The 27,259-nt window shown below is 48.9% G+C and overlaps 1 protein-coding gene across 1 annotated transcript in view; it reads right to left on the bottom strand.

Annotated features, from left to right (window-relative positions):
• STIMATE (STIM activating enhancer) overlaps window positions 1-27,259 on the bottom strand; it is a 49,262-nt gene that overhangs the window by 3,836 nt on the left and 18,167 nt on the right. Inside the window, exons 2-5 of the mRNA XM_055344836.1 lie at window positions 10,999-11,047; window positions 9,107-9,202; window positions 5,685-5,806; window positions 996-1,108 (exon numbers count right to left, since the gene is read on the bottom strand). Of these exons, the coding sequence (XP_055200811.1) occupies window positions 996-1,108; window positions 5,685-5,806; window positions 9,107-9,202; window positions 10,999-11,047 (380 nt within the window). The remainder of the gene's footprint in view (window positions 1-995; window positions 1,109-5,684; window positions 5,807-9,106; window positions 9,203-10,998; window positions 11,048-27,259) is intronic.

Here is a 27,259-nt window from a genome sequence, read left to right as displayed (position 1 = left end):
GCCAGGCCATGTTCTAACACAAATCCTGTATCTCAACCACCTCCCGAAGGACAACAGCCCTGAAAAGCCTTGGTTTATTTTCTTTTTTTCTTTTTTTTACTTTTTATTTATTTATGATAGTCACACACAGAGATAGAGAGAGGCAAGGCAGAGACACAGGCAGAGGGAGAAGCAGGCTCCATGCACCGGGAGCCCAATGTGGGATTTGATCCCGGGTCTCCAGGATCATGCCCTGGGCCAAAGGCAGGCGCTAAACCGCTGCGCCACCCAGGGTTCCCTTTGGTTTATTTTCTTAAAAAATAAAACTAATAAGTAAGTAAGTAAGTAAGTAAGTAAGTAAGTAAGTAAGTAAATAAATAAATAAATAAATAAATAAATAAATAAATAAAACTCGGACACAAATAAAACCCAAGAAAGCCAAGTTCTGAGCTACTTAAAGGCTCTTTGGTTGGTTTCATGTGACCATTAGGATGAAATGGGCAGTGGAGGCTTCTATCTACACAGCACCATGGCCAGAGGGCAGGGCCAAGAAAACCCTGGGAATGTGTGACCAGCTGCTTCCTGCAGCAGCAAAAGGCTCCATTAAACCACTGGCCAAGAGAGGGGTGTGAGGACATATGCAGATGAGGAAAACACCCTCCTGACAGTTATAGTCATGAGGCCTAAAAACTATAGCAGCTAGTATGCAACCTGCGAGGAAGGACTCTTATTTCCATTGCCTTTATGTATCCCAAAGCCTAACCTAGAGCAGGCATTTGCATGATTCAAGTAGATGGATGCTAAGTGAAAAACCAAGTTCTTGCTCTCAATAGGCTGCCATGCCACACAGAATCCAGACTGTATTCATGGAGGTGGGGGGAGAAAAAAAAAGAAAAAGAAAGAAGGAATCTGGTTTTCCAGTAAAGCTGGGGTGTGTGAGTGGTAAGGGAATAAGTACTAAGTACTGTCTTGCTTAGCATCCCAGGGAGCTGCTAAAGAAGGGACAAGAGGCAAACCTTTTTCCACTGAAGTATGAGGAGGACGATGAAGACGACAGACTTTTCAAAAATCATGATCACGATGTAAAGAGCACACTGCCCAACCCAGGCTCCGCACTGCAGAGGGTCTCCTGCAGGGACAGTGGGTGCGCAGTCACGCGGGGTGCAGACACCAAGATCCGATTCCATGTCCCTGCCCCATGCCCTCCCGTGAGCCCTCAGGCTCCCAGCCCACACCAGAGCCCTGGCTCTAGAGCCATTTCATGGACCCCTGATGCACCCAGAATCACTTCAACCCAAACAGACACATGCGGGTGGGTGTTTCAGACAAAATCAGAAGATTCCTAATTTGGAGATAGCACAGTGGTGTTTCTTTCAAGAGATTCTAAGATACAATTAAAAAGACTAAAGTTAGTAAGTGCTCACTGCTGGGGCTCAGAGAGCTGGCTCTTTCTCTCCACTGGCAGAGCTGTGTGAAGTGAGTGCTATTATTATCGGATGTTGATTTTTCCAGTGACCGTGAAGCTATCCATCCTCTCCTCTGACCATAGGCTGGCTGATGTCTGTGACTACAAAGGCAGCACACCACCTCTCTGCTCATCTGCTACCCTGAACCACCCTCCCCGGCTGCTCTTGCTGCTCTCAGCCCTGACAGCAGACCCCGATTGTGTCTATATGGGGTAGCCCAAAACAGCTTTAGCTGGGGACAGGGAAGGTAAGCAGGAAGCCCTCATGGCAGAGGCAGGAGAGGAGGCACTGTGCCTTGGGGCTGTGACAGAGGTCCATCTGTGACCCCATCAGTCACTGTGCTTGAGAAATGGAGAAACCTAATAGTCCAGGCTGGGGCACATGCAGGCCCTGGAGGGCCTCCAGAATGTTTCAATAGGGACTAGAGGCAGGGTGAAAGACCAACCCCAGGGACAGATCTATATCCTCAGAGACAGGCAGAATGCATGGGATGGGCCCCCAGGGAGACACACATGCCTCCCCAAAGTGGGAGATTGAGGGAAGGGCTGATGGTGGGGACGCCCCGGTGGCCTGCTCTGGAAGCCCTACTGGAGTTGTCTGACCATTGCTGGCCAGGAAAGAGGGTGGAGGGCAGCATTTCAGGGGAGGTAAAGGCCCCAATCTAGGTTGTGAGAAGAGAACTTGGCCCAGAGAGAGGGCTCTGATGCTACGGTTTCTGTAGCCATCCCTGCCCAGACATGGGTGTCAGAGGAGGCCCCAGCCCAGCCAGAGCCTGCCAACTCTACGCAGTGGAAACGCAAGTGAATGCCTTCATGCAGCTGTAATGGACACACCACCAGGCCATTCCCTTTTCTGGAAAACCTCGGGAGAAGGGTGCAGAAAGCATGCAGAAAGCCATCAGGGCTTCTTCTAAGCTTGTCCTGTCTACTTTCACTTCTCGGATTGGACACATCTGAGCCAAAAAAACCACTTCAGAAGCACTATCTCTCCTAGCCAGATTTTTAAGGGAGTGCTGGAATCCTTTCAGTTCACTACGTGACCTTACTGAGAAAAGTTCTCAAAAATAACAGATTAAAGTATTTGTTAAAAATCATTAAGATTGGAGATAGAATGTATTAGTAGGAAAATCTCTGAATGGGGACTGGCGTGTTTCAAGGAAACAGACCAAGGGTCCAAACTGCATGTCAAAAGAAAACCTGTCTGCTCCAAGTGTTTGCTCCATCGGTCCTTAGGTTTGAAAATGACCGATGAAGGGGGACAGGCTGTCCGCACCCCCTGTGCTGCCCAGCGCATGGCTGAGTATCAGCGCCTCAGCTCAGCTGCAGCTGCATCCTCTTTCATTTACTTGCTTTAATAAGGTAAAAAACATGGTGAAAAAAAAAGAAGAAAAGTCCTCTGTAAATGTGCTCCCACACTAGCTCCCTCTGCTGCATCCAGACCGCTGGCAGCCCCTGCGGGGTGAATGTGTCAGCTGCTTTGCTTTTCAGGTCTGTCTCACTGGAGAACCTTTCAGACCTTCCCACTGTCTCATCATCACAGGCATTCCCAACGTGTCCTGCTCCTTACCACACTGCACCACCTTAGGTAGATGGGGGTTTTGTTTGTGTTGAACAGCTTTTTAAGGGGAGATCGCATGGTACATGCGATGGGGGATGACAGATGGTACATGTCTGTCTCCCAAGGCTTCAGGAAGGGAGCAAAGTCTAGAGACCACTGGTGCCTATGGGACACAGACCCTACTTTCTGGGCTTCTGAGTAGTGAAAAGCTCTCTGGTCACCAGACTGCAAGCACACCTATCACCTGGAGATGTCTCACCCCTCAGAGCTGTGTGGCTTATTCCCCAAGTCCCATGGGCTTGTTGGCTTGTTGTTCATCCTCTCCTCTAAGGACAAAGGAAGCACCTAGAAAACAAGCCCTTCTTCTTTACTTAGCCGAGAAGAGAGCTACGGGGCCCTACATGGAAATATTGCCTCAAGAAGACAGGCCAGTTAACAGGTGTGGTAGGTAGAATAATGGCCCCCACAGAGACATCTACATCCCAGTCCCAGGAACCTGTGAATACGTTAGGTAACATGGTCCAGGAGAAGTATGGCTGCTAACTAGCTGCCTCTAACGGAGAGTATCCTGCAGTATCCACCTGGACCAGCGTACTCACGAGGGCACTGGAAGGAGGTGCTGGAGGGTCAGTATGATACCATGTGACAGGAGCATGACTGCCTGCTGGACCTTCAGGGGGAGGAAGGGGCCATGATCAGGAAGTGCAGGCAGTCTCTAGGAGTGAGAGTCTCCAGAAGGAGCCAGTCCTGCCGATACCTTGATTTTAGCCAGTGAGATCCATGTGGGATATCAGAACTATGCAGCTATACGGTAAGAAATCTGTTGTTTGAAGCCACTAATTTTGTGGAAATTTGTTATAGCAGCGACAGGAAAGAAGAACACAGACAGAAACAGAAATCGGTGCGCTGTTTTTCCTTAGCCCAGTAAGGGAGGACTCAGGATGGACATCCGGAGACACCCTGGTTTGAAGACTATGGTTCCTAAATGCAGTGGTGGGAAGATGAGGGTGGCACAGAAGCAAGAGGCTCAAACTACCACTGCCTCTTCCTCCTAATGTACTCTTGGGGATGCAAACCCAGTATGGTGGGAATGGGTGGTGCTCCAGGACCAGATGTGCCCTCCCTCTGGCTGCCAGGTAACTGGCTGTGGGTGGATCTCCCATAGCACCAGTCACTATAACTGAGTCGAGAGCACTGCCTTCCAGGACAGACCTCAATAGCAAGCATAAGAAGCAATGGTCTTAGAGGTGGAAGCAGATAAAGCCATGCCCACCCCCACCCTCAGCTGTGCACTGGCTTCTAGTGTCACTTAACCCCTCTGGGTACCTAGCCTGTAAGTGAGGATGACACCGCTGTGGTCCACATGTGTCCTCCAAGCTGACGGCTCATGACTCGGGGTTTCTCAGAAGCCTCCCCTCGAGTCACATGAGCACACACTGTGTGTCAGACACTATCTTAAGTCTGTGACTCATCAGGCATCAAATAACAAGACTAAGAAAAGCCCTCCCCTGAGTTCATCTCCCTTCAAAGGAGACAGTTACTTAAGATTTCTAGAAATACCCAAGGCACTCATAGCCAGCTCCACTGATCAGCTCCCTTTCTACATTAGTGTCTTGTGAGTCTTAAATCATCTAGGAGTGAGCAGCCCTTTGACCCAGAGGCATGAACTCTGTGAAGGTGTGACCAGGAAAGGAGGTGCAGACCTAGAATTCCCTCCCTCCTATCCTGGGTGTCCTTCCGTGGCCGAGACCCCACTGATGTTGTCCCCACTGAGACCAGGAGCTCCTGCTCCCAGACAGCAGGGGGGCCAGGTGTGAAGGTGGGAGAGACCTGTCGTTGCCCCTTACCCCAGGGCATGGCAAGGCCTAAAGAAGGCACTCCCACCACAGCCCTGTGGAGGCTACAGCCAGCCGCTTCTCTGGGAGTACAAAGTAAAGGGGGCAATGCACTTGTGGCTCTGAGAGTGTGAGGGAAGCTTCCTAATTAGGCTGTTGTCCCAGGGGTCTGAAGAGAGGGGAGTGGGTCAAAGATGAGCCAACACCCACAGGACACCCGTTTTAAGGCGTATCTCTGCGAGTGAGGATGGACATGGTATTCCTGGTGACTGTATGTGCCCAATGCTGGTGAGGCCAGCCTCTAGTCAGGAGACAGTAAAGAGCCCCGAAGTGGGGGGATGGACCCTCCAGTCTCGACTTGCAGCCCCTGTAGCGAGATGGCCCAATGACAAGACAAGCACAGAGACACGCAGCAGAAAGAGGGCCACCTTCCTACTGAGCATCTCCCAAACTGAGAGCCATCTCCATTTCTCTAACGAGTTGGGCAGGTCGTGGGAGCTTGGGGAGAAGCTTGGCAGAGTGAGGTGCCTTAACAGCCTGTAGGTGGGGCCCTCAGTGCCCTCTGCTGGCAGAGGCAAATGCTGTGCCCCTCTCTGCGTCTAGGGTCTCTTGGCTCCTGCCATCAAATGGCAGTGAAATGTACACCTACATACTACAGATGTGTGGCATTCTGACACCAGCAGGGGGATGGTTTTCAGGCCCCAGAACCAGCCCCACCACTACACAGAGGAGACAGCCACCAGCTTCTGAACCTTCAAATTCATAGGCCTGGAGAACTGAATGGGGCAAGGAACAAAGCCCTTGGAAGGCCCCTCCACAGCCCCATCCAATGTCCATGCTATATTACCATATTCGCCAAAGCGCAGGGACTCCCACTGCTGCCACTCCACCAAGACACTGACAGCACGCACACCCACGTAGATGAGCAGCATGCCCACGGTGGCGTCCAGGAGGAAGTTGATGAGGTACCTGGGAAAAGAGGACACAGCAGTACTGTCAGGAAGCACCCTCCAGGGAGCAAGGGCCCCTAAGCCCAGCCCTGTGTGCTTACCAGGGCCATCTTCAAGCCTGATGACCTGGCACTTGGGCCTGTTCTGGGGGGGAGGGGCCTGTGCAAGAGCCTGCAGGGCTCACTCCCAGGAGCCCCAGCAAGGCCTACCCATGTTAGCATGCTGACACTCATCGGGGTCAAAGAACTTAAGGGAGGAGCAGACAAGACATAAAGATCTCAAAGGGTCCTACCAAATGAAGCCTTGACACAAGACAGAGCACCTGGAAACAGCCAAAAAGTCAATATGGAAACAGATCTTAGTTCATTAAATCTGCTCCATGACGCTGTTCATACCCACAGCCCCAAGGAAGTGCTGCTCCAGGGTAGTTCAGGACATAGCTTCTGAGGTTTCTTAGACCAAAGAGGGAAGGGCCTTGTGGCCCTTGCTCATCCTTGTGTTTCAGAGCCTGCCCTGGAGGCAAGTGTGAGTATTTCTGGAGAGAGCTTTACTCCCATGGAAAAGGCAGGATGATGGAAGGAGAGAAGTGTCAGTAGAGCACGCCCCACCTTGATCACGTGTTCTTGTAAGGCCTATTTCCATGAGTCTGACACACATCTCTTGCCTCACCAAGGAAAGGCCCTCCCTCAAGGGCCCTGTCCCCAGAACTTGCTGGGCATCTTGACCATAAGCACCAGTTCTCCAGACAAAGCAGGAGACAGGCAGTCACTGGGTCAGATACCAGCCTTCGGGATGCCAGGTGGCTCAGAAAGCTCGAGTAGTTCCAGATGCCAAAGACCAACTGTGATGCCTTCCAGTTGCTGAGGCTTGAGACACTTCATGCAGACTCAGAGCCCCCAGCCAAAGACAGAGGCTTTGGCAACATGCACAGCAACACAGTCACTGGAGGGAGCAAGCCCCTGCTCTGGAATGGTGAGAGAACCAGCTGGGCGGACAGCGGTTTCCCCTGCTTGCCCTTCCTCTTTAACATCACAAGGGGTCACTCTCAGACCAGAGACCAAGGCATAGAAACGGCTTCAGAGGCAGTTTCGCCAGGCTCACAGCTGGCCCCGGGCTAAGCTGCTCTCAGACTCTCATATCTAATTGGTTTCAAGTGGTTCTCACATCTGAGGCTCACCCTGAAAGTAACAAGAACACCTGATATAAACACACATCAGTTCATTCATTTCCTCACCAAATATTTACGCCTACTGTGACCAGGAAAGGAGGTGCAGACTCTACCCAAAATAGATGAGGCTGGTGGGCTGGCCAGCTTCAGGCCCCAGCTCCAACACTATTGAGATGTGTGAATTTAAGTTATGCCCTCTCTCTGCCTCAGTTCCCCAAGCTGTAAAATGAGGATCACCGAAGTATCTAAATGATAGGGCTGTTATCAAAATCAAATAATACATGTGAACAAGACTTGCCACATAGTAGGTACTATACAAATGTGTTTGAATCATTACCCCTCAGAGTCACAGAACCCTGGATGTCATAAAAACTTAACTCCCTCCCAAAGCTGTCCAGATGGAACAAGGAGCAGAGCACCCAGCCCACGGGACCCCAGCAGCCAAAGGGGGCAGCTCATCCCCCTCTCTAAATTTCTGCTCTCCTGAGCTGAAGCTGGTTTCCCTTCCTGGTTTGCAGATTCCCAGGATGCCTCCAGGCCAGCCCAGCCCAGCCCAGCCTGTCCTCCACCTGTAAAAAGTCACAGGGCAGACAAGAATGGCAGGACCTGGGACAGATCCCAGGGCCTACTCACTCTTCCTCAGGGCTGGGGCCACCTCTACTCCCCCAGCACCACCTGCTCTTCTACCCAGTGCTGGGGCTCTTACACCTTTCCTAACTCTTAACAACATCTCCAACTGAACCGTTAACTCCCAGAGAAGTGACCCTAGGGTTTCCAGTGGTGCTTATATAATCAACTTCTGAAACTTTCACAGGCATCCTGGGGATCTGGTGGGGCACACAGGACAGGGGAGCAAAGTGGGCTGAGTCTGGCCTCTCAGTCAAGTGTCTTCACCATACCAAGCTCCACCTAGGGCCTTTTCTCATCCAGGCTGAGCACTCAAGATCTGTCAATAGCCCCTTCTCCATCCTGGCTGTGATTCAGTTTGTCAGTGACCTTAGAGCTGTTTCATCTTCTTTTTGTAGACAGGCAATGGAGGTGCTGCAGGGGAGAGCCATGTGGCCGAGGAGTTAGGTTAGTGTGGCTGTCAGGAGTTAGGTTAGTGCCTTCAGCGCCAGCCCCTGCCTCTTAGTCTATCCTGATCAACAATATCAAGACGATTCACCAGAGGATGACTCCAGCCTGCTGGGGGGCTCGAGAGTTGGAAGGACAACAATCTCTCCTAACCATCCCCCCTACAGGAGGATCACCTCTTTAATTCCCTACTTTGGGACTACACACAAACATCCAAACAGATCACAACCTATCTAGGTCTTAGAGAAAGATCCTGAGCAGGGAGACTTTATAACTTCCTTCTGAAATCCAGGCCTGGACTATATCTATACAGTCACCAAAAAAAGGAGGCTTCAAAGAACCTTCCAGTCCAAATGATCTTAAATATACACGAAGCCTCTTGGCAAGGGATTCATCAGCCTTCTGCCCCACTCTTTTAAAGACAGGGCAGATCAGGACTGGACAGGAGTGTGGGGGTGGGGTTCCAGGCAGAGGGCAGCTAGCTGGTGGGGTTGAAGGCCACCAGCACAGTATGACTGGAGCAACAAGTCTGAGCCAGGAGGGTAGGAGATGGAGCCAGAAGGCAGGTGAGTTTCCTTTCCCACTAAATCTGCTGAGAGAGGCACCACTTGGGGTTTTCAGTCAGACTGTGAGGGGCTGTGTGGAAGGCGCACTGCAGTGATGAGCCAGAACCCAGTTTGAAGGTCAAAGAGATCAATGGTGGCCAACTATGGCTGTGACCCAGAGTGGCTGGCACCACAGAAAAACCCCCATGTCTCCCGTTCTAGCAGGGACACTCCTTCACGGCACTACGGTGCCCTGCCAGGGGCTGCTCCCTGCTGGGAGGCATAAGGGCACTAGAACACCCAGGGCCAGAGCTCGGATGAGCAGAAAGCCAGTGGGCAGGGCGACTGTCAGCCAGCAAAGCCCTGAAGGCCCACTGACAGCTGTGTATTTGAGCCCATGGGCAGCACACAGAGGATGGTCTCTTAGGGGAGCACAGAGCCAGAGGGAACGTGACTGACAGCAGAAAGCGAGGTCAGTCTACGTTTCAGTGGAGGGGTGGGTGATGTCTGTCCTCCAGTATGGGCCACTTACAGTGAGCAAGGGTCCTCTTCAGTAAGATCTGCTAGGTACACATTTGCAAAGTGGATGAACAGCATTCCTATGGCTTGTTTGGAAGTATCTAAAAACCTGTACAAAAGAGGATTAGCACTTGTTATCACACTGACAGGAGGGTTATATCCAATTTGGGGAAAATGAGAAGTCTGAAACAGGAAGAAAGCCACTGGGGAGAGATCTCAACCTTCCCATTCCTAGTCACCTCTTTCGGCGTCAGTACTAACTCAGGCTTGGCATCTTGGCTACCTTTCGAAACCTTTGATAACACACTGCATCTGAAATCCCTAAGACGCCACTGATTTAGAACACATATTTAAATTAGGTGCGTTTACTTTTTCATTTTTTGTCATTTCAAAATGAAATGCTGGATCACAGCTTTGCGATGAAGTCCAAGGCGCCTCTATTTTAAAGAGCCCCAGTTCCACGTCCCTCAGAGCTAAACGTGGTTCAAGCCTAACAAGACACACAGATCCAGCACTGTGCTAAAGCCCTAGAGATTTCTGGCTGCAGCCACTCAAGCGCTGGGCTAGATCGAGGTGGGCAAACTGCTTTGGTAAAGGGCCAGAGAGTAGGTATCTTAGGCTCTGCAGCCACTGCTCATCCTGTCAGTGTAGTGTGAAAGTGGCCACATGCCCTGCCAGTCCTGTGACACATCAGTGGTGAAAATGGACAGTGGGCCACACTGGGCCCGTGGGTGGTAGTCTGCCAACCCTTGGGCTAGACGGCAGGAGTTTCAATAAAGAAGAAAAACAAGCATGTTAGTTCTGGGGACACCCCGCTGTCCTGTCTACAGCTGGCCTTTAGTTTCTCCTCTGCCATGAACACCTGGAGACCGCTGGTGCTCTGTGGCTGAGAGATGTCTCTCTCAGCCTCCCAGCCTGGGCATCCAGGTTTGGGCTGGGGCACTAAAGGGGATGAAGAAGGGGTACACAGGCATGGGGCATCAGCCACAGAGTCTCAGGACTGAAGAGACCCTAGAGATTATCTAGATCAACCCTGGGACTGAAGCTTGAAAATCATTTCCTAAAATAATGGCAAAGTAGAAGTCCCCAGAGGGCAACATGTGACCCATGGAGCACCCCAATTCCAGATGTTCCCCGGGTCCCCCGGCCCAAGTGAGATATCCAGACTCAAGAGAAACTGATTGGGGAAAATGAAAATAAGAAAGACCAAATTCACAAATAACACACTGAAGGTCAATCGAGCATGTGCTCCAAATGCTGGAAAGGCGCCTTCAGCACACTGATTTATCTGGTCTTCTCTGGAAGGGAAGTGGCTGTTTTGTTAGCAGAGCTGCAAGCCTAAGACAGCCCAGGAGAGTCAGCTCCTTGTGGACATGATGTCCTGAACAGCTGGCTGTCTCCTTTTTCCTGGAGTTTTGTCTTTCAAGGTGGTGTCTGAGGTTCTAGCACCCTTTTATGAAGGAAAAACTGCCACTGAACGGTCATCCTGGGACCAGAAAGACTGGTTCCAGGGGGAGGAGTATTGATATGGTATATGTGACTAATCTCCACATTGAGATAATGTTTTGCTTACACATACGGACTACAGAACCCAAGGATTTTTCGAAATCTAACAACAAGGAAACATAATTAAAGGAGCTTGCAGCACACACTGTTTCTGTCCAACCTCCTGTTTTCTAAAATTGGGTGGCTGTGTGATGACAGGATAAAGGCAGAGCTCAAAGTTATCTGGAGGAACAGAAGTCTTTCATATATGACGTAGTTCCTGATGATTAATTCAACTAAGGGAGTCCAGCACTTTGTCATGCAGAATCGGTCACACTGCACCCCCTTCTCCCCACCCCCCCCATCACAAACTCCAAAGTCAACAGCATTCTAGAAGGGTGTTAATATTTCAATACGCACCATATCCTCCACGGCCGTCTCTCGTGCTTTGGTTCTCTGAAGCGCTTGACTGAAAGAAAACACACACATTGAGTAGCTTGCCAGAGTGACACCAAAGCAAAACGCATACAAGTGGCATTATCAGTAGTACACTTAGGGTTTGACCCTGTAAGTTACTTGCTCTTTCAACGTGTGACAAAATACAATAAGCTGTGAAAGTCACAGAGGCCCTGCCCTGCTGATGACCAGTACAGCCTCTTCAGAACTGGACACTTAGGAAGAACAGCTCCTCACAGCATGTGGAAGAGTGTATTTTTGTTTCCTTTGCGACAAGGTTCTCTCAGAGAGCACCTGGAGCCCACAAAGTGGAATGCAGTTACTTCCAGTTTCAGGATATGTTCTACACCCAATGAGAGATCCATTCGGCCACCCATCCGCCCTGCCAAGTATTCACTTGGTGCCCACCCCGAGCAGGCACTGAGAAAACAAAGACAAACGCAGCTGTCCAGCAGGAGAGCAGGCATGTAACCATCCAGTGAGGCAAGTGCCAAAGGACAGGTCTGTCTGAGGTAGAGCGAGGGCACAAGGGAAGGAGAACCACCCCCGTCTGCCTAGAAAAGCATTGCTCAGGAAAGGCTTCATTGGTGGGAGGGGACAGAGCACACACCACGAGCTCAGAGGTACAGGGACATAACACAGCAGACAAACTGAGCTGGAGCCACATGATGGAGGGTCTTAAATGCCAGGCTAAGGAGTCTGTAACGAATTCTGTGGGGAAGGAAAAGCCAAGGCAGAGGGCTAAGCAGAGTCAAAGACATGGCTGGAATTGTGTTTTAGAAAAATGGCTCTGAATTGGGTAGATGGTGGGTTTCTGGGGCTGGAGAACACACTGGCTGAGCCCCAGCACCAGGCAGGGGTGCACACCGCTACAGAATAGCTGGGGTGTGTGGGGTGCTCATTCAGCAACAGACTGACCTCAGATGGCAGAGGGCCACCCAGACACCTTCACCTCAGGTCTGCAGACACAACTTCAGGCATACTGTCTCCATGAGTCTAGCCACTAACACCAGCCTTGAAAGTGCTGCATGCGTGATGCTGCTCCTCACAGAAGTACCAAGGAAAAGACACACCAGTGCAAACCCAACGGAGGACTCCTTGTCACGTGGGCGGCGAGAACCAACTTCTGGCGGAGCCCCGAGCTGCCAGTGAGGGTGCAGGAGGAGGAGGGGTAGACAGGGAGGGAGAACTTGGTGCCCAAATCGATCGACCCTACTTCTCTAAATGAATACAAGCAGCCTGCAGTTTGCAAAGCAAGGACTGTCTATACACAGAAACAACAGGTCTTGTGTTCAGAGACACATTTGGGATAGGCTAAAAAAGCAAGAGGAACTAACTGTAAGGAGCTCTGTCATTCTGTTGATACATCACACAGCCAATATATCAACAACGTCAAAGGATCTGGAGGTGGGGCCAAGAGGTTCTGCTCACCCAAATGGTTCCCAAAGGCAGGGGGCCTCCTCCCCACAAGTATGCTAGTCTCACCGGGTACTCGCGAAGGAGATGCACATGAAAGTGGGCCAGGACAACCATCTGGAGGGAAAGCTCCCAGTTAGAACCAGAGCCACGTCATGCTCATTTGTGCTTCTGCCTTAGGGGAATCTGTCCCCATCAGTATAAAATAAACACCTCCTGAGGAGAATGCCCTCATTCTAAGCAAACACATGCTGCAGTACCAGAATGACTGTAATTCACTGGCAATTGGTTTAGGGAAAAAAATTACCCGCTATAAATCATATAAAGTAACCACATGATAAATGGCATAATTATAATACATTGGAAGCAATAAATGTAACATCAGCTACTATAAAATAAACCTGTTATTTGTATTAATATAAGACATATAAAGAGAAGCAAATGTGGTGGTGTGGGCCAAATCGTGTTGACACTCCAACTCACTTGTTGAGGCCCTGACCCCCAATACCTCAGAATGTGGCTGTAGTTGAAGACAAGTCTTAAGAGAGGTCATTAAGGTAAAATGAGGTCATATGGGTGGGTTCTAATCCAACACAACTGGTGTCCTTAGAAGAGATTAGGAGCCACACAGACTGAAGGGCAACCATATGAGGACCCAGGGAGAAGGCAGCATCCACAAGCCAAGGGACAAGGGAATTGGAAGAATCCAGCCCTGCCCATACCTTCACCTGGGACTTCCAGTCTTCAGACCTGGGAGAAAAGAAATTTCTGGTGTTCGAGCCACTCAACCTGTGGTATTTTATGGCAGCCCTAGCAAACTAATGTGTGTGGCAATATGATAATCAGAGAGCCTAGATGAGGGGATATCTGAGTATTCATTTGTTAAATTGCTACTTAAGACTTTTCTGTAGGTTTAATATTTTTTTCAAAATAAAAAGTTGGGAGGAAAACATACTGTAAAAGCATGCACTAGTACAACTAGTACAATAGATGGACCCATCTGGCAATATCAATCAAAATTTTCAGTGCCCAGGCCCCTTTAACTTGCAATGCACTGCCATGTAGGTGTTCTACAGGCATTACTGCAACATGTGCTAACACATACATGGCTCTTCACTATAATGTTGTCCTAACAAAAACCCAGAAAGAAACCAATGTCTGTCAATGGGGGATTGGGGATTCACATCACGGTATGATGCAGCATTAAGCTGTCACTGGAAACAAGGTAACCTGCATGGGTTCATGCGGAAAGGTTTCCAAATTATATTCATCAATTGCAAAATAATGTGTCTCCCATGATTCTGTTCATATCCATTTTTTTTAAAGATTTTATTTATTTATTTGACACACAGAGAGATTGAGAAACAATGAATGCACAAGCAGGGGGAGCTATAGAGGGAGAAGCAGGCTACCAACTGATCAGGGAGCCTGATGTGGGGCTCAATTCCAGGACCCTTGGGATCATGACCCAAGCCAAAAGCAGACACTTAACTGTACCCCAGTTCATGTTCATTTTTTAAGGATATGTAGTTACGTTGGTGTTATGCATGCATTTTTTTCCCCTAGAAGGATACGTAACTATTAACAAGGGCTGCTTCTGATAAAAGGAATTATGGTTCAAGGGAGTAGAACTTCTGTATCATTCTGAATGGTTTAAAACATTCTTCTATATTCACATTGCTTTTATTTCAAACAATTAATGAACAAAAGACAACCTGTGTCAGAGACCTGTGCTAATATAGCAAAGTGGAACATGGGGGACACCACGTGGGTCATGGGGGCTCTGGGATAAGAAGGGAGAAGAATGTGTGCACATGCTGGTCCATGCTTGGGGCCTGGCTTCACACAGGAGCACCTAAGAGAAGATTCAGAATGCATTCAGATTCTCCTAAATGGAGGAGTGTGACTTCTGCCTTCTTCCTCTCCATCTGCCAGCCCCTCTCCCTAGAATATTTCAGTGTCTAAAATCTTTTTATTTTTTAATTAAAGGCAGAAGAAACATTAAAAAAGCTCCTCCAGATCTATCTAACAAGGCAGGAAAACTCAGGAAACTTCATTCACCTATGCAGTTGCACTGTACTAAAGGGCCTGTGGTGTGACAGGCCCTGTTCCGGGGACAAAACAGACAAAATCCTTTTGCCTTCCTTGCATTCTCGGGGTGGGGAGAGCGAAGAAAATATGTGGAGAGTGTGAAGACGGCGACTGTGACACTAAAGCGGGAAAGGAGAGAGGTCTGCAGGTGAGCCAAGACCCATGGAAAGGGAGGGGAGAGTCACAGGGGTTGGTGGAAGAGCCCTCAGGTGTAGGGGCTGGGCCTTTGAGCAGCAGGAGTGTGGGCATGAAGTCAGATCTCCTCAGCCTCATGGCCAGGGTGACCTGGGGGCAGTCATGGGGCAGGAGGACTGTGGCCCACAGTAGTTGTGCTCAGAGTGGCCTGAGGACACTGCAGTAGAAGCAGGGACGCAGATCAGACCACCGCAAAAACGCTGGGGGAGTGGGTGCCCAGCCCAGGTGGCGGCAGGAGAGGGTGAGCGATTAGAGGTGGGACCCTGGCTGTACCTTCAGCGGTGAGCTCACAGGATTTGCTAACAAGGTGGATATGGCTGTGCATCCAGGATGACTCCAGAGGTGGGGACTGACATAGTTCTGCTCATTTCTAGTTTTGTTTTGGTGATGGTGGCTGGGGGAGGGGTGTGGTAAACTGGAAGACACGAGACATCTGTGCACAAGAAACAAGGAGCTGCTCCTGAGTCCCTCATGGATGGTGAGCTAGGCACCCGGTCCCATGGAAACAAGTCTGTTCCGTGCAGGAACCTGGCAGCTGCTCCCTGGAAGCCATGAACAAGAAGGCTCATGCAGAGTGGCTCAGGCACAGCACTAAGACAGCTGATCTTTGCTCAATTAATGGTGTTTCTGCAGGATGCAGAGAACTCAGATGGAGCCAGAGGCCAAAGCAAGATGCAATCCTTTCTAACATATCCACCGCATAGCCTGAGGCAGGAGGCTGGGGCAGAGGGCTCAACTCAAGTGTAGGTCAGGTCTCTGAAGGCAGGACAACAGACCCAGAATCCCATGCTGACGGCCTGAAAGAACCCCTAGGAGGAAAAGGAAACAGCAGAGTGAAGGATGGAGATTGGGGACAGGGGAGGGGCTGCAGGGGTGTGCAGTACTCAGCAGTCCCTGACACCTGGCACACCGGCCCCATTCCATTCCTTCAATGACACTGTGCTTGGCCATCTCCAGGCCGTGGTGGGCTCCTAAGCAGGTGCTATTTATGCTCATGTCCTGAAGAGAGGCATAGGGTCCTGTCACCCCTAAAAAGGAGCAGTGGCCATGAACCAGACAGATACAGCTTTTGAGTCCTGTCTTTGCTACTATCTAGCCATTTGACTTTGTGTAAAGAGAGAGAGAGAGAGAGAGAGAGAGAGAGAGAGAGAGAGAGAGAGAGAAGATAGAAAAGGGCGCTGCCAGGTTGGCATCAGGATTAAATGAGAACAAACAGGTGGCAGGGGCTGGCACAGAACATGTGTTCAGGAAAGTGACCTGCACTCAGCGGTCCCTGCCTTCCCATTCCTCCTCTCAGTGTCTACTCTCCTTAGGTCCGGCACTGAGACACCCTGTCTTGGTCTCTAGGTCTCTGTCATCTGCAACCTGACTTCTCCATGGGACCCAAATGCTAGGAGGGTCCCAGGATTCCCCAACCCTGCTGTCCTCCCTAGGCTGACTCCTTGTGCTCCTCTGGGTTTCTCTTCTGCCTCCCCAAGGTTCTGTCCTCCTTGCACAGGCTCTCCTTCTTCCTAGCTTCTATGCTAGGGCTCTCCAGCCTCCTCCCCACTCACCCCTTGCCGCCCAATCCTGCCTGGCCTCACCACTGCTTCATAGAAGGGAAGTGTCATCCCTTCTGGGGCTCCTTACTTTCCTCCCACACTTAACTGTCAATCTCCCCTGCCAACCCTACAACTTGTCTTCTAGATGTGTCCCTTTCCCCATTTCTACCACCAAAGTAGTCTAGGCCTCATGACTGCTTTCCTATGCTAAGGAGACTGCCTCCTAACAGGCTTCCCTGCCCCTGGCTCCCCAACTGCCCCAGCAACTCACTTGCACTTCCTTTCAGTTACAATGAGCAGTAGCTATGCTGGGGACCCAGCATCCATCAAAACAGCCTGGTCCTTGTGCTCAGGGAACTCTCCATCCATTACTCTACACATCATTTCACTTGCCTAAAACACTGCTCCCCTTCTTTCCTAATCTTACGCATTTTTGAATTAAAATACATTTTTGGGAAGAGATGAACATATGGAGAGTATATAAAATTCAGAGTACATTCTTTTGCTTGGTGTTTGGACAGTATTTCCTTTTTAATCCCTTTTTTTTCAACATTATATTTAAGATAGGTCTACTGTAAGCAGCATATAGGTGAGCTTTCCCCAAAAGTCTGGCTTTGCAATTGTAGTAGTGGGTTGAACGGTGGCCTCTGAAAAGATACATCCAAATCTTGCTGTGCCCCCCTCCCCAATCCCTGTGGATGTGACCTTACCTGGAAAAAGGATCTTTGCAGGTGTGATTAAGTTAAAGAACTTGAGACCAGATCATCCTGGATTAATGAGGTGGGCCTAAATCTAATTACAAGTGTCCTCTGAGAGAGTAGAAGGCACACGGGAAGGAAAAGGCTTTGTAAAGATAGAGGCAGAGACTGGAGCCTTGCAGCCACAAGCCAGAGAACCCCTGAAGAGGAGGGGATGGGGAAGGATTCACCCCCAGGCTAGGTGTATGGCCCTGCCAACAGCTTGATTCTGGATTTCAGGCTTTCATTATGGAGAGAATTTCTGTGTTATTAAGCCAAGAAGTTTGTGACTATTTGTATGGCATCCCTAGTAAACTAATAAAGCATTTCTTTCCTTTTTCTTACAAAAAAAATATATTTTTTAAAAGATTTTATTTATTTATTCATGAGAGACAGAGAGAAAGAGAGGCAGAGACACAGGCAGAGGAGAAGCAGGCTCCATGCAGGGAGCCCAACGTGGGACTCCGGGTCTCCAGGATCACACCCTGGGCTAAAGGCAGGCACTAAACCACTAAGCCACCCAGGGATTCCCCCCCAAAAAAATATTTAAACAGAATACAAACATACTGAGTGAAAAGTCTCCCTTCCATCTGAAATCCCAGCCTTGTATCCTTTTTCAGAGCTAACCACTATCACCCAGATCTTGCGTGGCCTTCCAGAGACACACCAGGTGAGTCCAAAGAGGGACAGACAGATTTCTCTTCAAAGAGAGACAGCTGGTCACGTGCTCTACACACTGTTGGACCCCCGCTGCTCTCACTGAATGGCCCCCTGCCTAGATTTCACCTACTGTACACATGGCTCTACTGCTTTTGTTAGAGGCTCTGTGGCATCCCACGGACTGGCTGTGCACCACGCAGTGAACATCCCTGCCACATGTTGTCTGAGCCGGTGTGGGTGAATGCCTAGTGGTAGACTCGCCACGTCAAAGGTTACACGCGCGCAGCAAACTAACTCTGTCATACCACCTCTCCAGGGACTGCTGCAATTTGCATGACCGCCCACTTGCCCATATCCTTGCCAGCAAGGACCAGGAGCAAACCCTGACAATTCCATCACCATAGAGGCTGCCTCTTCATGGCTGTAATATATGTACTCACTGGGTCACTTGGGTGCCTAAGCACCCACAGGGCTCACCACCACCCACCACCTCTGTCATGTGTACTCTCAGCTCATAGCCTCCCCTGATGGTACAAAGCACAGTGCACAATGCTCTAGAAGTTCTGCGCTGTGAGTGCCACACAACAGGAAGACAGCTATGGCTTATCTGATTCTGTCTGTCCCACACCAGCAGCCATGTCACTGACTGCTTACATACAGCTGTCGCTTGGCTTTGCATACATCTCTCCAAGTCAGCATCTACAGGGTGGGGACCAGGCACCCCACTTCACTCTCCCTTTCAGAGCCTCACCTGCTGTGAGACTTGCTGCATGACTGAAGAGAGCTGAGTTTTACATATAGGCATTTCCTTTTATGTCACAAGGAGGAAGACAGGAGAGGTGGTATCAAAAAATCATGGGCTGATAGGGGTGTCTCGCTGGCTTAGTCAGTGGAGCATGAGACACTTGATCTCGGGGGCTGTGAGTTCAAGCCCCATGTTGAGTGTTGGAAACTGCTTAAAAAATACTATCTTAAAAAAATCACAGGGCTTAGAAGGGGAACAATTACCATGCAGTCCTATTTAGAAACTGAGTCATAAAAAAGCACAACTGTTCTGAAATTAAACCATACAATTTAAGAGAGCTGTTTGACCAATGCCAGGCGTAGTATGAGAGAAGCAGAGTCTAATCCCCTCAGTGTAAAGAGTGGTGAAAATGGTGGGGAAGGAGTATCTGTCCAGGGTCACAGTTAGTAGTGGGCCTGGGATAAAATCAAGCCACCTGAGCCAGTCTCTTCCTCCAACTGGCCCTGGCTGGGCCAGAGACCTCAAGCCACACCTTGCTGGTTCTATAAGCCCAGGGCTCCCAGTGCACAAAAAGGACAGAAATGGTCCTGAGGACAGGGGTGAGCAAATACACCCTCACTGTAGAACCAGCAATCAAGGAAAATGTTTCTGCATTTTCCTTAAATTATAAACCAGTCAAGCGCTATCCCAAACCTCCTTAATGCCCACTAGTGGTGGGAAAAGCCCAGAGGTACCAGTTTCTTTAGGGCAGGAAAAGACCCCAGAAAAGCCACTGAGGCAGACAACTGGTTGCCTTCCCCAAATCCACCCATCCCCTTTCTTCCTAAGAACTTAGCTGCACAGGTGACAGACCACATTCCCAGACACCTTTGCAACTGGGGGTGGCCACAGGACTATGTTCTAGTCGAAGAGAGTGTGAAGCCCAGGGTGGGCTCCTTTTCAAGGAGAAATGAAGGGCCCAGTGATTCTTACGGCAAGGAACTAGTGGAAGTCAAGCTGGGGTTAGTCTGAAGTTTAGTCCCCACTTTATCAAAATAGTTATTATTTTAAGCAAGTCACTTTTTCGGGTCTAAGTTTCCTCAACTGTCTACTTAAGAGGGTCAGCATGGGGAGAAAAGTAGCTGTGGCCACCATCACTAGGTACTTATTACAGGTACTTTACAGAATTATTTCTAACCTTTATGACAACACTGAAAGGTGTCATTCTCATTTTATGGGTAAGGCCAAAGGGTTTGCCTTGAAGCTATAAATGACATAAGCAAGACCTACATCCAGGTCTCTCTGACCGTAAAGCCCGTATTTCCCCCGCTGTCCTGAGGAAACCTAGTCCAAAGGCAACAAAAGTTCTGGTATGGGTGTACCATAAGCCAGAAGATCAGGCCCCCGGATTCCAGTCTTCTTCCCCTTAAGCTACCCTGCACATGAGCTGGAGTGAACAGAGCATGACATGCCTCGGTCAAGCCTTCCAGCGCGTGCCCCACCTCCCCCTCCTCAGGGAACACAATTCAGGCTTTTTGGGTTGGCACACTGGGGCCCTCCCCCTGGCCTGGCACCGTTCATCTTGGTCCTATTACCCAGATAGGTCATTTTGGCTTGGGAGGGCCCCCACGTTCAACTCTTAGGCATCCCTCCACATTTAGTTCAGGCAGTTCTACGACCTGCCTCCTCTGCAGTGGAGCTAAGCATCCTTCTGTCTGGCTACGAATGCATACCTTTGGATTTACATTTCATGTGCAATACAAGGATCTGTCTCCTCCACCAGGCAGTTAGTTAGAAGCTGACAGAGACCTTGTCTTATTCATGTTTATAACCTTAGCACCTGGCCTCGTACCTGGCAGGAAGCAGGCACTTAACTACTAACCAGAACAAATGGAGAACACACTGGAAGAGCACTCAAGTCAGGGGAGGCAAGATCTTAGTGCACAGGGTGCAACCTTTGGTCCTATACCTCTCTGCAACACTTACTGTGGGCCAGGGAAGGTTGTTTAACCTCTCTGGGCATTCATCTGCCCCTGTGGAAAAGGGAAGGAGTTTCAGTAGCTACCTCCTACAAGTGGTAATGAGATAATATATTACCGTACTCAGGAAGCACTGGGCACATTTCAGCAGGAAGTAGCAGGGCTCTTACTGCTGGAGGAAGACCCAATCCTCAGGCACAAAGCCCAGCGGCAGAGAGCAAGAGAGTACATATCTGAGTATAAGCTGTGCATCTTGAGTTTTTCTTTCCTTTTATGTTATAAATCACTGTAACAAGTTTGGAAACTAAGGAGAAGTTATCTAACATGTAACCATCTGAATACAACCAAACCTGTTGGTTGTTACAATGCCCTCATTCTGGTTCCCAAGCTCTTTCTGGCCTGTACATTCCAGATGGGTCCAGGACCAAGCCCTGTACCCTGGCTGTCAGCCTCCATCAGCTCTCACCAAAGGCTGGTCGCTCAGAAAATTCTCCAAATGCAGGGGCTCTGTGAGGTGAGCACACAAGAGCAGTGACAGGCATGACTCACGAAGGGTGGCAGGGCATGCCCTAGGCTGCAGTGGCAGGGAGGGTAGGGGGGTGGGCAGGAGGAGCAGGAGAGCCTTGTCATCCCCAGGGCAGGACACATGGGTGGTGCAGAACTGCCAAGGGACTGGCAGGACAGATGCCCAACACCAACTGTGAAGGCTCAGAGGACCTTCTGAGGTCCTGTCCCATTCTGCCTCCTGCTACTCTCAGCTGATGAGAGGAGATCCACTGTGAAATAAAGTCTGTGGGCACAGAATTTCTTCTATAATCACTGAGAGTCAGGAAAAGACTAGAACTGATGTAGCACTGATTCAAGAAACACCATGAGACAAGACACCTATCCCTGAAGGAGGAGGAGCGGAATAGCGGAAGAAGGAGCAGGTCGGAGCTGCTGCCCATGTGGGCAGGTTGACAGGCACCCCGAATTCAGCACCTTTCAGCACTACTGCCCACTCTGGGCATCCTGGCCTTTGTGCCAGCCCCTTGCTTGGGCCTGTCCACCAGGACAGAGTGCTGCAGGCCCCAGGTCCTTCTCAGTCCCCAGCCACCTTTCTGACCTGCACTGCCCCCTGCTCCCTTCCGCTATTACACTGGGAAGCAAATCGATAAACTACCACCATCCTGTCAGCTAGAACAGTGCTCCTGGTGGCTTCACACACTCAAAATCAAGACATTTTATTATTTTTTAAAATGGTAGATATGTTTTTTTTTAATTTTTATTTATTTATGATAGTCACAGAGAGAGAGACAGAGAGGCAGAGACACAGGCAGAGGGAGAAGCAGGCTCCATGCACTGGGAGCCCGATGTGGGATTCGATCCCGGGTCTCCAGGATCGCGCCCCGGGCCAAAGGCAGGCGCCAAACCGCTGCGCCACCCAGGGATCCTGGTAGATATGTTTTTTAAAGTTTTAATTTAAATCCCAATTAGTTTCAGGAGTACAATATAGTGATTCTGCACTTCCATACATCACCTGGTGCTCATCACGACACCCAATCACCTATTTGACCCATCCTCCCACCCCCGCCCCTCTGGTAACTATCAATTGGTTCTCTGTATAGTTATGAGTCTATCTCTTGGTTTCTCGCTCTTTTTTCCCCTTTGTTTCTTAAATTCTATACGAGTGAAATTATATGGTATTTGACTTTCTCTGACTTATTTCAGACTATGCTCTGGCTCTATCCATGTTATTGCAAATGGCAAGATTTCATTCTTTTTCTATGGCTGAATAATATTCCATTGTATGTGTATATACCAATTCTTTATCCATTCATCAATCAATGGACACTTGAGCTGTTTCCATAATTTGGCTATTGTAGATAATGCTGCTATAAACCCTGGGGTGCAGGCATTCCTTTCAATCAGTATTTTTGTATTCTTTGGGTAAATACCTAGAAACAGAATTACTGGAACATAGGGTAGTTCTATTTCTAACTTTTTGAGGAGCCTCTATATAGTTTTCCACCGTGGCTGCATCAGTTTGCATTCCCACCAACAGTACACAAAGGGTTCCCCTCTCTCCACACCCTCATGGACACTTGTTTCTAAAATCGAAACTTTTTAATGGTGGAATTTCGTAACCAAAAAGGTTGATGAAAAAGCTATCTTTGAAGAGAGACCTTTCTAGTGACCCTTCAAAAATCACACCCCATGGGTCAATACCATTGCCCTTTTGATCACAGGGCTGACATTTACCCCGGGCAGAGAAGGCTAAGTCAGCTAGTTGGAGAGTAGAGAGCAGGCTGCATTTGCTCACTACACTCAACAAGCACCTTGTCTGACCAGAAACAACTGTGAAAGCCACTAGGGAAACGGAGAGCCCACAGCCTAGAGCCTGCGTTGAGCCCACATGGGACAGTGGACTTCCCACTTGACACCTGCTTTGCCTCTTAGCCTTTTCCTGGGGCAGAGCCTGCAGAGGAAGAGCTTCAGAGGCCACCTGCAACGGCTCTTTGCCACAAAACATCCCGCTCAGAGTCACTGTTTTATGTAATAAGACACAACTATCCGTTCATTTGTTCACCTACCTCTCTCCATCCACCCTCTACACAGCTGCTGGTGGAGGTCTCAAAAGGCAAATAAAATTATGTCACCCACCACTCCACTGAAAACTCCCATGACACACAATTGTGTCAAAAGACAAACTTTACACTGAAGATATGTACATTTTACTTTATGTAAATACCTCCATAAAAATTTTAAAAACAACAAACACAACACCCTCCCATGCTTTTCCATGACGGCTAGAATAAAATGTAGGCTCCTTCTTGCAGCCAAGGGACCACATGACTTAGGGCTCTGCCCACTTCTCTGGCCTTGTCCCCTCCTTCCCTTCTGCCACACGGGCCTTCTGTCCAAGCTCCATCCTGCCTTAGCACCCTGGATCACACGGCACTTCCTGTCTGGACACCTCTCCTAGTTTGCCAAGTGGCAGCTCCTCCTTTCTATTCTTGATGCAGCTCCCAGCTCATCTCCTTGGAGGCCTCTCTGGAGGCCCACAGCCCCAGGTGTGCATATCCTGCCTTGCTTCCGTCCCTCATTCACATTTCCCCATTCTATTTTCTTCTCCACAACTACCCCTTTCATCTCAGAAATTAAAAAAAGATTTTACTTATTTGTGTTTGTGAAAGAAAGAGAGCGAGCAAGAGCACGCACATGAGTGGGGGAGAGGCAGTGGGAGAAGGAGCAGCAGACTCCCCACTGAGCAGGGACCTGATGCAAGGCTTAGTCCCAGGACCCCGGGATCATGACCAGAGCTAACGGCAGTCATTCAACTGACTGAGCCACCCAGGGGCCCCTCATCTCAGAAATTCTTATGTGCTTCCTTGGCTACTATCTGTTTTCTTCCCCTAGAAAGTAAGCTCTGCAAGACCAGGAACTTTTACCCCCATAGTCTTAGCATCTAGAGGGTCCCTGGCTCTGAACAGGTAGCTAAATAATATTTATTGAACAAAGGAATTCATTCAGTATCACTTCAGACATATTTATTGAGTTCTGTCCAGGTATTTATTTTTAATTCAATAAGGTCTGAATTTCCACGATGGGTTCTCCCAGAAGCTTAGCTTGCAAGCCCTCAGTCCTCTAACAGGGCAAAGTTGCTTAGCTCTTTGGTTTTGGACAAAATAATCTGCCAGCAAGACTGCCAAAAGGACAGCCACCCAAAACCTCTCTTCCTCCTTGCCAGCCGCAGGGCAGGGAGAACCGGCCAGTCAAGGTCTCCCTCACCACATTTGGCCTTAGATGCAAGAACCAGACAATTTGGGTTTGTAAACAGCTGAAGTGCTCATGAACATTTTTTGGTAAGGACCAGATGAAGCCAAGGTTCACAGTTAGCCAGCTTTAATCCTCCTACACGGAGGTTCTGCCAAAGGCTGAGAAAGAAATAAGAAAAAAAAAAAAAAACCCAACTGTCTAGCAAATAAATATGCTTAGCTTTCTAAACACAGGGTGTCCTTAGGACCGCAGCTTCCCCCGGGAGCGGGGCAGCGGTGCCATCTGCTGACGATGATGACCTCGGCAGGGCTGAGGGGCACTGTCACTGTGCATGGGGCTCTGTCTGTTGGGAAGAAATGTGAATGGCTGATAAACACACAAGAAAAAAATAGGCAATCTCAATAAGGTGGGTTTTAAAGATGCAAATTAATAATTCTTCTTAGCCAGATTAGCAAAGATGCAAACCCTGGGGGAGATTAGGAAACAGGGGCTCTTAAACTGCTGGTGGACAAGTAAATGGTACAAATGCTGAGGATGTGTGGAGGAGTGGATCTGTGATCTTGTCCTCAGAGCCCCCAGGTGAGAGGGAAATTCAGTTGGTGTCAGGGTGGCCACAGTGAACAGAGCCTTCTGGGACCCAGGGACACACTGGAGATGGGACGAACGAGGCCTCCAGCGCACAGAGTCTGGAGAACAGGAAGAACAGGAGGAACGGGAGATGTGCAAATATTCCTAAAAAGGGAGGCCTTGTCAGTATAACTTCTTCCTTCATGCTGATGGAGGCACCAAGTGTAGTCAAGCTGTCCTAGAAGGACAGTGTCCCTGAGCAGCCAGGGACCCTCTGGATCTGGGGAGCTCTGAGACACACAGCACCTGCTCCCGCCCTGTGGTACCCCTGCACTGCTGACCCATGCTCCCAAACTGTAAACTGTAAACTGAGGCATTTCCTTTGATCTCACAGAGGATGGAGACAGGTATGGTTTTTTTCCCTACTGACCCACAGACCACTTGGAAAGTTGGCAGTGGGATTTTGGAACTATTTATTATGATTTTAACCATTTAAATCCCATGACCCAGAAACCCCACTTCTAGGATTTTCTTCTTTAATTGCATTTACCCCAAAATCTGGGTAAAAGAGTGTATTGTAGCATTGTTTATGAGCATGGAGAATTTAAAAATCACCTAACTGTCCATCAGTGGAGGAGGGCTCACATGTAAGTTATCATCCAGTGGAAGTCACTGTTAAAAAGTGAAGCAGAAAAGGTACCCTTGGAATGGGTGGATTTTATGGCACGTAACTTACACCTCAACGAAGCTGTTTAAAAACTGGGGTGAATCTAACTGCATTGATATGGAGAAACACCCACGTTAAGTGGGGAAAAAAAGCAAGTCACCAAAATAGTAATGTGTCACATGAACCTACTTTTATTTTTAATGATATATACCAATAGAAATTTTAAGGCACACACACTAACGGATCACCACAATTAGCCCTCTAGAGGATGGATATGGAGAACTTTCACTTTCTATGCTATATATTTCCATAAAGCTTTAGTTGTTTACATGGAGCATGTATTACTTTTATAGCTAAAAAAGGTCTTAAAAAGTGGTTACTTGGGGGAAAAAAAAACCTGCTGCTGCTAAAGACAATAATTTTAAAAATGACAAAATTACAATTTTGCACATTACATTATTAAAAGCCTTCCTCAAACCTAACTCATTAACAAATCTCCTTCTGAGAGAAAAGCTTCCAACAAGCAGAACTCACTGGAGACAGAAAACACCTCAGCTTCTACAACCTCATAGCTAATCAAACAGAAAAAGCCCCAGGGCCAGCATTGCTCAGAGGTAACCTGCACATCCTTTGGCCCAGCTCTGCCATGGAGGGTAACCCCCATAACTCAGGTAGCCAGAAGGTGGTCTGGGCACTGCTTCCTTTGGTCAGAGAAGACACCCCCCACCCCCACTGTGCAGGGATGAGCTACACATTGCAAGATGGATTTTCATCCTTGTGACCCAAGGCTTGAAGTGATTCTAGCTGCTTAGGGTGATCCAAACTCAGCAAAGATCATATAATGGGTACAGGAAGAGCTCTCTTGACGTAGTTTTCACACCTGGAACCTGGATGGAAAGGATACAGATCCAGCCATACATCTACCTATCAAGAGTTAAACGCAGAAGCCAAAGGACTGGACACAAAGTTGCCAACTCACTTAACTGGGTCATTCACTGCAAGAATTTCACCAGGGGAAAACCCCCAATGTACTATGTTTCATTCATAAAGATGACCACACTGGCCCTCTGACCTCTTGCAGGCCATATACTTTAAGTGCCATTCCCAAGCAGTGGTGAAAGGGCCACCCAGCCACCCACCTCACTCAGGTGACAGCCCTGGTGAACACTCTGGGAAGCAATGTGAGGGTGATAGGTTGAGGACACTAACAGATCCCCAACCATACCCTGCTTCACCTTTGAAGAAAAACAGCCTTATTTACTACCCACACTCAAAACACGTAACTTATTCAAGGATGTTCTGGGAGGATGTCTGAGAAAAACCGGATCAGATAAAGCTTCACCATGGTGAATACTGAAAGCTCTGGATGTAAATTGACCCAGCCACTCATGACACCTACCCTAGGAGGTAGACAGTACCATCCCAACTTTTGGATGAAGAAACTGGATTTCAATGCAGTTAAGGAACTTTCCAAAGTCCCACAGGTGGCGAATGCTAGTCCAGACCAGAACCCAGGCCCTACTGCTGATCTTCAACAGCCCCCCACCCCCACTCCCCATTGAACAGGTTCTGGCATTGGTCTGACTGCCCTGGGCTTCTTGATACAAAAATGTACAGCTTGTGAAACACAAAACTCTACGTGCATTATCAAAAGTCAAAAACAACCTCCCAAAGAGAATTAGCTGAGAAAATTTAAATATAGATAAACAATTCAAGAACTTTATCCTCCACTGAGGATAGCTAGCAGTGTGTTTGTCTACAAAGCACACATGGTCCAAAATTTCAAGGCTTGGGGTAAGAAGTCAAGTCTTAACTCATCAGGTTAATGTTGGGAAGGTTTGGCTGTCCAAGTTCATCAGTATGGGGAAGAAGCCATACGGGCTGAGGCC

This window comes from Nyctereutes procyonoides, unplaced genomic scaffold (assembly GCF_905146905.1).
Source record: "Nyctereutes procyonoides isolate TBG_1078 unplaced genomic scaffold, NYPRO_anot_genome, whole genome shotgun sequence".
NCBI classification, from domain to species: domain Eukaryota; kingdom Metazoa; phylum Chordata; class Mammalia; order Carnivora; family Canidae; genus Nyctereutes; species Nyctereutes procyonoides.
The sequence above is the reverse complement of the archived record's forward strand: the minus strand, read 5'-3'. Positions and strand labels throughout refer to the sequence as shown.